The sequence below is a fragment of the Haliotis cracherodii genome, unplaced genomic scaffold (assembly GCF_022045235.1).
Source record: "Haliotis cracherodii isolate W230 unplaced genomic scaffold, xgHalCrac1.p SCAF_10, whole genome shotgun sequence".
Lineage (NCBI taxonomy): Eukaryota > Metazoa > Mollusca > Gastropoda > Lepetellida > Haliotidae > Haliotis > Haliotis cracherodii.
Window position 1 is genome coordinate 28,018,361 of NW_027266265.1, and position 12,284 is coordinate 28,030,644.

Sequence of the window (12,284 nt, forward strand, 5' to 3'; positions counted from 1 at the left end):
CATACAAAATTATGAGAATTCTTCATCATAAAATAAATGTAAAAATAATTGTCAAATGACTGAAATATATTGGTGTTTGGGGGGTAAATTGCCCTGGTGTAAAATTCATTCTTACATATCTACAAAAAAAATGGAGCCCAGGACAATATTTAGTCATGAGACAATCTATACTTGCCAAATCATTCTAGACTTGAGTTGGCCTCCTTTTTTAATTTATTCTCTTGGGTCTGTGCAGAGACGTACCTGGTATGGGAGACACACTAGAGAAAATTCTGAGGACTGAATTTGGCATGACAAAGGTTTCACATTGGCTTCCAGGGCCTGACATCTGATTGCTGACCACAAACGCTCCAGGTTCGTCTTTTCTCGTGAGAATATACGTCGTTTTGAAAAACATCCGCTGAACAACTATGGTTGGGTCTTGGGTTCACCGTTAGTGGAAACACCTGACGCCACCTCTCCGAAGAAGACAAAGACTGTTCCATCAGCTGGCAAGGTGATGGCTTCGGTTTTCTGGAGCCCCAAAGGAATTCTACTGCTTGACTACCTCCTGAAAAGTCAGACCATAAATGACCAATATATTATGCAAATACTCTTTGGCAACTGCGTGAGAATATCAAGGGTTAATGTCAAGGGGAAAAGCGTACTCTTCCACCAGGACAATGCACATTTGCATAAGTCTTGTATATATGTTTGAAGTTGAAAGCGGCATTTACTTTGTCAAGACATAAATTGTTTATAAACACGTCAGAGTTGGAGATATTTTTCGCCTCGTGGTAGAAGCGACGCGAATATTTCCCTACCTTCTAGTTATCTAGATTATACATTTATACAGTTTATACATGGGAGACCCGTGTTTCCCATTTGACATTAATAACTGTTATTTTCAAAAGAAAATGCCAATTCAATAAGCAGATAGGCCAGAGTTTCTCCAAATTACCTGGGGCCATTTTTTGACGTGACCGTTTTCTCTATAACCCTTGACTTGTACCATATATGTTCCCGTGTTTTATTCTGCTTAACAAATGGCACCAGTGGGACAGGGTACGCTCACCTTTTCGCAAACACCTGGTATCATCACTATTTGATACTGATGCATAAACATATGCTCATGATATAGTCAGAATGAGAGAATGGACTCTGCTTTTAGCAGAGATGTGTGATTGTGGAAAGGATTTTGTCGCTTTATTTCAAAAGATGATCTGATCATTTAGAACGCGTGTGTGGATAGGTAATGTTATTAAATAGGTGAACTTCACGACAATATATCAATCCTATTATTGAATAAAACATTTAACGATGCAGGCGATATTTTATAATTATTTCTGTTGCTCTATATGTAAGTTTATTATTTGTACTTATTGTTATTGGTTAATAAGTTGGAGTGGACATATTACTATCGAATATAAGGTATATCCACAATTATTCCTCTTCTGTAAAGGTGTACGTGACGATATTGAATTATGAGAGTAATACTATCCTGAAAATGGCTGAAGTCGAACATCAAAGTCAAAAGTCAAAATTAGTTTATTTGTGTGTATGTGTTTGGCCCATATACAAGAAATGCAGTGCCAAAAATACAATGTGAAGCACATTACATAGATTTTACGATTTCATGTCTTTGTTTATACGCATAATATACATAATATTGCAGATGTTTTAATAACTCATCCTGAGTTGTACACAATAATCTTTTGAATTTATATATAGTTGGAAACTTCCAATACAATTCTGGCAAATAAACTTTACGCAGCTCAGTATAGTGTTTACAGATCAATACGAAATGATATTCATCTTCAACAGACATATTGCAAACAGGACACATATGTAAACATGATTCAATAGATTGTCATCTACCCTCGTTCTGCCGTAAAGGAAAAACGTTACATCTTAATTTAATAAAAACACTGCGTACATGTTTGCCATTGTAAATGCTCAAATATCTTTCAGGTTCAAACAGTGTTTTATATTCTTTATACATCATATATCGGGTACTACTGTTGAGTGTTGACATCCAGTTTTGACGATATTGTTATGCTAAAATATGTTTGATATGTTTCTCTTCGTTATGGAAGAAATAACAACTTACCCACTCTGAAGTCGAAAATTATGACACACAGAGACTAATATAGACAAACATCTATAGCCTCAGAAATGAACAGTTACAAAAACAGCCAACTGTTAAATGATAGTTATAAAATATAATAAAAAGGATCCCAGATACTTTTTTCATTTTCAGACCTGATACTGTAGTAATCATTATTGGATATATATAAAAGTGATTTCATCAGGTGTATAAGGTTTATACATATATATAATGTTTCAGGGTCTGTGTGTCAGACGAGGGCCAATACTGACACGTGTGCCTGTCCGTTTCATGCCGTCAGAAGTCCGTGCACGTGTCAATGTCACCTTCTGATTGACAGCTGCATGAGGCTACCACTGTGACAACCGTTTATGTTTAGTCTTTATAATATCGATATCCCCCAGCCTGAATTTTCAAAGTTATCCAGCGATGTTAATGATTTATTTCTTAGAAATATTAGAGATGCACAACAGTTTGAAAACGAATAAAAACGTCATAGAGCACGATCTCATTCAAATAAGATCTTAGTTCTAAATACATGCCACTTTGTGGATAACAATTTTGTTATTTTATGTACCACGTTTTCAGGGCCACTTCTTGCCCCTTATCATTAAAAATAAATAATACCACATAATCGTTTTTATCTTTATTATAAATATGAGGTGCCGTAGCCAGTAGCCAAAATCGGTGACGTTTTGCTGAGTTGCCATTTTAGCCTGCCACCCGATGAATCCTACCCTGTGTGGACATATCAGCACTTATATATATATATATTGCCTCAGGACGCTTACTCGGAATACGCCCGAGGAAGGGACACCAAGTGGCCCTGAAACGAAAAATGTTGTCAGTAAAAATGCTATTTGTAGTTGTATGTTTGCTGTTAACGCCGCACTCAGCAATATTCCAGGTGTATGGCGGTGATCTCTAAATAATATGAACCGGTCCCAATCCTTCTGGGCTATATATATAACTGGGTGCTAACCCTTATGGGTTATATATAAACCAGTGCCAATGTTTGCATCTTCCATGTATTTTAGTGATTACGCGCATCATATGAACATCGATCTACGAAAAATTGGGATGCGATGACATGCATCAACCAAGTCAGGGAGCCTGACCACCCGATCCCGTTAGTCGCCTCTTACGACAGCATAGTCGCATTTTTCGGCAAGCATGCAACGCTATTTTATGTGGAGTCAGCCTTTGCTTATTCACGAATTCAGTAGAAGCGCGCACACGAACTCCTCTTGTGAATAAGTTGTAAGGAAAGTCATTTTACGACTGAAATTCAATCGCTTGTCATATTTACGACAATAATTCATGTCAAATTTGTGATTATGTCACCTTGACTTAGCTTGTGTGAGGACACAGTGGCCGTTTGCAACCATCCAAGCGACGCAAAAATGCGCGACCTACAGCTATAACAATTTAACTTTTGACCCCTCAACTTGTTTACCTCATTATAATATTCATAAGGACTGGACCTATCAGCAGACATGAACAACGTGCGCTTGAACCTAAGGTTAGACAACCGCCTTGACATTAAGAGGGTCGCAATGGAGGAAGCGGAGAGTAATCACGACCAAATGGTCAAAAAACTGGATGACTATTACACAATGAGTAAGTCTTATTGACATTAAAACACAGCCTTCTCACATACACCTTTTGCTAATTAAAATGCTACATTATTTGGAGAATATTATTAAGGACATCGATATGACCATGACGTACGTCCATGACCTTGTTTTGACAGATCATCTGGTGTGTATGACACACGTGCAAATCGTGTCGCTCTTGTGGGATTAGGAAATGAGGACACTTTCACGTTTTACACGTTTGGAGAATATAAAGTCGAAACATAAAAATGTAATTTGTTAAAACTTGTTGTTAAACTGACAGAGAATGGCAATTGACAATCAGCTGATAGTGCTGTTTCTGTGATTAAAACTAAGAGAAATTAAGTTTTGGATACATGGAAATTGGAGGTCACAGCAATGTTTATTCAAGTATTGAAGATGAACCTCTTTGCATTTCTTCTATGTTTTGTAAATTGTATCGATCTAAGGTTATATACTTTCATTACATAGTGACAATGTCTCATGTTCACACATTTGCTACACATTACTGTGTCAAGGCCAATTAGAACTGAGAACAGACCAAGGAGCATAGTCTGTCTTGAAAATAATGGTTGAAATCATTTAGATCTAGCATGACTAGTGGTATGATGTTGGGCACAATTTATGGATAACAACTTCTTTGTTGTAAGGGCGATGTTTCGATATAGATCCTTATGCCGTTGTCAAGCAATACAACATTAATCATCCATGTTTAAACGCATCATCCCATGCAGCGTTAAAAACTAACAGATTTAGTCCACTAGTCCTTATGATGAACACATGTAGTAAAGCCCCCCAAAAGGTCAAATTTCTCCTAGTCCTTATGATACCTTAACTATTGGGTAGTTTGGCAAGGAATACAGGACTACTGCCATTTTCTAATGCTGCCATGGACTGTACTGAGGCCGCCTGACTATCAGTTTGATAAGCATTTAGCATGAACTGCAACTTGACCCCATGCTCTGGGAGGCTACCTCCCTGGGTTTGCAAGACGTTGATATGTCCACTGTTTGTGTTGTTTCAGTGAAGCGTCAGATTCTGCAGTATCAGAGTTGTCCCCTCGGTCTGTTCCCAACCATTGGATCCAAGGATAACCAGTCTCGTGCCGCCAACGTCCGAGACAGCATCTACTGCGCTGTCGCTGCATGGTCACTATCACAGGCTTACAGGTTGGGAGAAACTACCTATTGCTACTTACTGTTGATTTCAATTCCAAGAAATTGTTAGGAGGAGTATTTTCATTAACACTGTTTATGCTGACTTAACTACGGGTCATATGGACTTGCAGTAATTAAGAATACCAGTCCTGGCTAATTTGCACCAGTTTTCAGAACATGATATGCTGAGGCAGTTATATTTTCTTTGTTGGATCACGGATCTGCAACCCTATTTTCTTCACAAACTGAGTAAAAAATTATCAAATTTACACTATTTTTTTTTATTATTCTTTTTAAAGAAAATAATAAATCTAGTTATTATCCTTGTCACACTGGATTTGCCAATAAAATAATCCCCTTTATCTTCCAAGATAAAGCTACAAAAGACAAATCTTCCAGCTGACAATGGTCCTACACAAAATGAATTTGACCTAAGCATCGGTGACTGACCCAGTTAACATGGCATGATTTAAAAAAAAAGGTTACCTCTTCTGACTTCAGATTTTGATCCCCAAAATCTGTGATTCAACAAATAAAAAAACAATGGCCTGAATAGAAAACATTTAACACATGCCTTTTTATATCCCCAGCATATGATAATTAAGGAAGGGCTGAAGCGGTGCCTTTTGCTATTTAGGAATTTTTCAAAAAGTTTCCCTTTTTCCATGGAAACAAGTTAGACTTTGACTCTGTTCTTAGTGGTGTGTACATGACATAGAAATACAAAGTTCCGAATCCCGATTCCATGGTATCGTTTTTATAGCTCAATAACTACAGACAGATTAGATAGAAATTTTCTCATCAAGTTGGACTTAAGGTAACAGTCAGATTTGTTCCTTTGAAATTGTAGGGGCCAGGGGGATTTGTCATCTTCTGATGACTCTTGTTTATTATGATTGCCACTTGCAAATTTCTCCCCTGTTGTGACAAAAGGAAGAGTGACATCTGCATGGATATCCTCAATATTATTTACATATGTGCAATGTTTTGTTCTGAAACAAGTTTGTCTTTCAACTAAATTGCTTCAAGAGTATATTTGCTAGTAACAAAAACCTTTGCATTTCAGTGTGGGACGAGTAAGTTATAAATCGATACAGGAAGTACCTCTCATGGTTTGTAAGGAAAACAAAAAGAAACGTGAAATTTATGCTTTTGACATAGTTTTCTCCCAGCATAATTTGATGAGAATGCTCAGTTACTTGTAATCCTGATTAGAGCTCAACAATAATTTTTCGGTCCCAATGAAGTTCCTGATGCAAGTAAAATTTTACTGGTCAAAAACTGGTATTTGCTGGCCTAGTTGTCTCCTCCTTGATTATCCTGTGTTGTATATCTCCATTTTTCTATGATAAATATGCTAGACCTATTCACCTTCAAAGCTTCGTTCGAGATATAGTACTCGAGGATGATACTTTCACTCCTGTTGATGTTGTGTTGTTTTAGACGCATTGATGACGACAAGGGCAAGACACATGAACTCGGCCAGATTGCTGTCAAGTGTATGCGAGGCATTCTCTTCTGCTGGATACGACAGGCAGACAAGGTACGTGAATCAGATTGAGACTCAAAGTAGCAGCTATTTGGAAACCAATATTTCCCCTGAAATCACCAAATGGCTACCACACGTAAATACGTAGTGGCAGAGACAATGAATTAATGATATGCCCTGGGCCACGCAGGATTCTATGATCCTGGGTTTGAATCTCATATTCACAGCAAATATGATCCTACATACACTTTCTCATGCTGTAAAGTTGCTGTTGTGGCTTTCCTCCCACCTTCTGTGAGATACTGTTCAAACCTGTGTTAAACCAAACTCACTCACTCACGACTCTTCCATAACAACTTGTTTGTTTGGTGTTTACTGCCGCACTCAGCAATATTCCAGCTATATGACGGTGGTCGACTGGAGATCGACATCATGAGCATCGATCCACGCAGTTTGGATACAATCAAATGCCTCAACCAAATCAGCAAGCCTGACCACCTGATCGCGATAGTCACCTCTGCTACTGCTACTACTACTGAAACTACTACTGAAACTACTACTACTGCTGCTGCTACTACTACTGATGTTGCTACTGCTGCTGCTTCTACTTCTACTGCTGCTGCTACTACTACTGCTGTTGCTACTGCTGCTGCTTCTACTTCTACTGCTGCTACTACTTCTACTTCTGCTACTACTGCTGCTACTACTAATACTATTACTGCTACTACTGCTGCTGCTGCTACTACTTATGCACTACTACTACTACTGCTGCTGCTGCTGCTGCTGCTGCTGCTGCTGCTGCTGCTACTACTACTACCATTACTGCGCAACTACTACTACTACTACTACTAAAACTACTACTAGAAGTACTCCAGTACTACTTCACCTGCTATGATACTCTCACTGTTACTACAATGTAACTGCTACTCCTGCTGTTTCTACACTGCCACAACAACTGCCACTGCTACTATATTCTCGTGTTTTTTTTCCACAGGTAGAGAAGTTCAAATCTAACCAGAACCCAGTCTTTGCCCTACATTCCATATTTGACATCATCACAGGCGATCCAATCTACCCTGATGATGATTATGAACATCTACAGGTAAGTTTACATATTGAACCTACATGAGAACATTGTATGTGCACAGTCATATCTGCAACTGGAGTGGGAATTATCAAACTGTTGCACAAGTAAAACATAACCAGTACTATACCAAAGTGCTACCCGAATGATTATTTTCAGGGCTTGATTTAAGGAACCTTAAATCATACACTGAATACAATCTGAGAGCTGATAATTTTCGATTCACCATGAGTGGACTGTTACACCCCTACTTGCCACAAACTTCCAAGCTAGAACTTCTCTTATTGGGAATGATGATCCGCACTGCTCAGGAACCTATCGGCTCAGTTAGTTTGATAGTCCAACAGTGATGCCGGTTATGTTACTAGACTCTGGCTTTGGGCTGGTGGGTAGGACAAGACCACTAGCATCGTACACCCACAGTACTATTTCATTTCAAAATCAGGGATGGTGACATGACAGCTTCTGGGTGATGGTCATTAGAAGATACAAATCTGGAGAGAGTTTTTAAAATAATAGACTGTATTTATGATATTTAACTCAGCATAACAATTATGCATTGGTTATCATGATTATATCAAGTTGTATCCCACTGATAATGTGTACGGGGACATAGCTTATTAGTTGTGTTGCAGTACATGATGAAATGTATGATGAAAGATTGCATTGTTTTTAGATAGATGCCGTGGCTCTGTATCTCATCTTCCTGATTCAGATGGTCTCGTCAGGCTGCCAGGTAGGTGATACTGATACTACAGGGTACTGTATGATACTGCAGGGTACTGTGTGATACTGATACTACAGGATACTGTATGATACTGCAGGGTACTGTGTGATACTGATACTACAGGCTACTGTGATATTGCAGGGTACTGTGTGATAATGATATTGCAGGGTACTGTGTGATACTACAGTATACTGTGATACTACAGGGTTCTGTGTGATACTGAAGGGTTCTGTGTGATACTGTAGGGTACTGTTTGATACTACAGGATTCTGTGTGATACTGTAGGGTACTGTAGGGTACTGTGTGATACTACAGGGCACTGTGATACTGAAGGATACTGTTTGATACTACAGGATTCTGTGTGATACTGTAGGGTACCGTGTGATACTGAAGGGTTCTGTGTGATACTGAAGGGTACTGTTTGATACTACAGGGTTCTGTGTGATACTGTAGGGTACTGTGTGATACTACAGGGTTCTGTGTGATACTGTAGGGTTCTGTGTGATACTGTAGGGTACTGTGTGATACTACAGGGTTTTGTGTGATACTGTAGGGTACTGTGTGATACTACTGGGTTCTGTGTGATACTGAAGGGTACTGTGTGATACCACAGGGTTCTGTGTGATACTGTAGGTTACTGTGTGATACTACAGGGTTCTGTGTGATACTGTAGGGTTCTCTGTGATACTGTATGGTACTGTGTGATACTACAGGGTTTTGTGTGATACTGAAGGGTACTGTTTGATACTACAGGGTTCTGTGTGATACTGTAGGGTACTGTGTGATACTACAGGGTTCTGTGTGATACTGTAGGTTACTGTGTGATACTACAGGGTTCTGTGTGATACTGTAGGGTTCTCTGTGATACTGTATGGTACTGTGTGATACTACAGGGTTTTGTGTGATACTGAAGGGTACTGTTTGATACTACAGGGTTCTGTGTGATACTGTAGGGTACTGTGTGATACTGTAGGGTTCTGTGTGATACTGTAGGGTACTGTTTGATACTACAGGGTTCTGTGTGATACTGTAGGATACTGTGTGATACTACAGGGTTCTGTGTGATACTGAAGGGTACTGTTTGATACTACAGGGTTCTGTGTGATACTGTAGGGTACTGTGTGATACTACAGGGCATTGTGTGATACTGAAGGGTACTGTTTGATACTACAGGGTTCTGTGTGATACTGTAGGTTACTGTGTGATACTGTAGGGTACTGTGTAATACTACAGGGCATTGTGTGATACTGAAGGGTACTGTGTGATACTACAGGGTTCTGTGTGATACTACAGGGCATTGTGTGATACTGAAGGGTACTGTGTGATACTACAGGGCACTGTGTGATACTGAAGGGTACAGTGTGATACTACAGGGCACTGTGTCATACTGAAGGGTACTGTGTGATACTGATACTGTAGGAAATAATAGACTGTTTCTGTTTCATAACTCCACAAATTGTCATCTTGTTTTAGCTAATATTCACAACGGACGAGGTGAACTTTGTACAGAACCTGGTGTTCTACGTAGAGAGAGCGTACAGGACCCCGGACTACGGCATGTGGGAGAGAGGCAGCAAATACAACAACGGCTCCACGGAAATACATGCAAGGTAAATACAACAACGGCTCCACAGAAATACATGCAAGGTAAATACAACAATGGCTCCAGCAAATACATGCAAGGTAAATACAACAATGGCTCCAGCAAATACATGCAAGGTAAATACAACAATGGCTCCAGCAAATACATGCAAGGTAAATACAACAACGGCTCCACGGAAATACATGCAAGGTAAATACAACAGTGGCCCCAGCAAATACATGCAAGGTAAATACAACAGTGGCCCCAGCAAATACATGTAAGGTAAATACAACAATGACTCTGTGGAAGTACGTGCAAGATCAACGCAATGGCCCCAGGGAAGTACACGGTAACTTGAAGACTTAATGTTGATACCATGACTCTCCAGCCATCCCATGTCTCATTGCTCCCCTTCCAGCTCAATTGGCATGGCGAAGGCAGCACTTGAAGCTGTGAATGGAAACAATGTGTATGGGGAACAGGGTGCAGCGTGGTCCGTCATCTATGTGGACATCGACGCCCACAACAGAAACAGGACAATCTTTGAGACTATTCTTCCACGAGAATCTAACTCGAAGGTAAGAAACGGGATGTTTCTCAATGATTATGATGAGAATACCACAAATGACCAACACAAAGGTTACTTCCCTTGTTGACTCTTTTTGAAGCAAAATTGGCCACCTGCAATGATAATTGCTATGAAAAGAGGCTTTTGAGCTAGGTATAGTTGCTTCTTTGTTTATTGCCACACTCAGTAATATTCCAACTAAATGATGAAAGTATGTAAATAATCAACAATCCTGTGATGGACATCATGAGCATCGATCTACACAATTAGGATACGATGACATGCATCATCCCAATTTTAACTCAGATTCACAGTGTTCAGATAGGTATAACCAACCGTTATGATGATGCTGGTCATTAAACACAGGACTGTCTACTGATTCATCATAAGATTTATTTTGTGTGACGCAGAGCAGTTCAATTACGAGATGATAAGGAAAGAGGATATCTTCATTCTAGTCCTTAGTTTTGTTGCATCACTACTCCATACTTGATGCAAACTGAGTTAATCTGGACGAAATTTAAACATTTTGGGGCAGGCATGGGTGGCCCATTGTCTAAGCTGCTGTAATTCGCTGTGGAGTTCCATCCCTTTTGTTTGACAGGATCCTATGATTGTCTCTCATCCCAGATCTGTCTTGACTACGATCCGTTCCGGTCTTGGTTTTTCATCAGTGGTAAACAGTGAATACATCACGTTGGGCTTTCCTCCCACATTGAAAGGACCCTTTGTGAGATAACTGAATTACTGTTGGCACTTTATCAAACATCTGAACCAAAACCTGCTTTGAAAAAATAAAAAAGTGTAATCCTTAAGTCAACCTTGTTTTCATTTTGAGCCCCTGTAATAAGTTATTTCTCTGTTTATTCAGAACACTGATGCCTCCCTCCTGCCTACCATTTGTTGGCCGGCGTTCGCCATACATGAGGAACCCGTGAAGCGCCAGGCCGTCAACAAGGTGATCCGCAAACTGAAGGGCAATTACGGCATCAAGCGTTTCTTCCGGGACGGATACATGACAGAGTTGGAGGACAAGAACAGGAAGTACTACAGGCCGGCCGAAATAAAAGTGAGTCACCAGTGTTGAATATCAGTTAAAATACCTATCTGCTCTTTGTGGTGGAGGTAAATCTCAAGTTTGTTTCAGCTCTCAGGAATACCCTGCGTTACATTGTTTGGCTGTAGAACATCTTGGACTACTGTATCCAAGCAAAGGAGGGGGGAGACATGTTTTTATTTGTAAAAAGTTCAAACTGTTTTACTTTGTGTTCTTCAACCTTCCCCATGTTCACATACCTCCATCTTCCTCCTCTGAAATGTTTGGGTTTATGAAGCTGAAATTATGTTCATGATCCGGACAATTGTCTTTCAAAACTGCTAAAAGAATTCTGATAAAATTCTATTCATTGCAGCTACATTGAAAGTTCAGTGAATGTCCATTTCTCAAAAGTTATATCATCACATGTATGTTGTTGTTTTTTCCCTTTTTTCCCCCGTGACCTTGCTATTCACGCTGTTGTGTAGTTACTGCAGTCATTTGTGCACCTGATAGCAGAAAGTTATATGAGAGCTGTCTAAGCACAGTCAATATTTAGAGGAATGAGAAACAGTGTATGTATGTTATATTTTCTTGTTTACTCTTTTTTATGACCTTTGAAACTAACGTTCAGAATAAATCAGGTGAGATACAGAGCCGTGTGTCTTTCATTGGTGCCTTGTTAAATGTATTCACTAACTGTTTATTGACACATGACAAAAACAAGACTGAAATATCTAAACTATTATATTTATTTCACAGAATTTTGATGGCATTGAGAGTGAATGGCCAATCTTTTACCTGTTCATCATGATTGACTGTAAGTATATAGTATGTTCATGAGGCAGTAGAAGTATGTGCAACTATAGCCAACCTTTGTCTCGGTAGTGATTCAGATAGATGCTGTATCGGCGTACTGTACGGATAAAAATTTGTCAA

The 12,284-nt window shown here is 39.4% G+C and overlaps 1 protein-coding gene across 2 annotated transcripts in view; it reads left to right on the plus strand.

The window, feature by feature from the left end:
- The first annotated feature begins 3,414 nt into the window (after positions 1-3,414).
- The window catches only part of LOC139454235 (phosphorylase b kinase regulatory subunit beta-like), a 32,254-nt gene continuing 23,384 nt past the window's right edge, over positions 3,415-12,284 (plus strand). The window contains exons 1-9 of one of the 2 annotated variants that reach the window (XM_071235836.1): positions 3,415-3,706; positions 4,727-4,871; positions 6,303-6,402; positions 7,343-7,450; positions 8,109-8,168; positions 9,633-9,769; positions 10,160-10,319; positions 11,181-11,378; positions 12,108-12,165. In XM_071235836.1, coding sequence (XP_071091937.1) covers positions 3,583-3,706; positions 4,727-4,871; positions 6,303-6,402; positions 7,343-7,450; positions 8,109-8,168; positions 9,633-9,769; positions 10,160-10,319; positions 11,181-11,378; positions 12,108-12,165 — 1,090 coding nt within the window. In that variant the 5' untranslated portion in view covers positions 3,415-3,582. Of the gene's footprint in view, positions 3,707-4,726; positions 4,872-6,302; positions 6,403-7,342; positions 7,451-8,108; positions 8,169-9,632; positions 9,770-9,923; positions 9,952-10,159; positions 10,320-11,180; positions 11,379-12,107; positions 12,166-12,284 lie in introns of those variants that run through there. The other variant, XM_071235837.1, reaches the window with a different exon arrangement.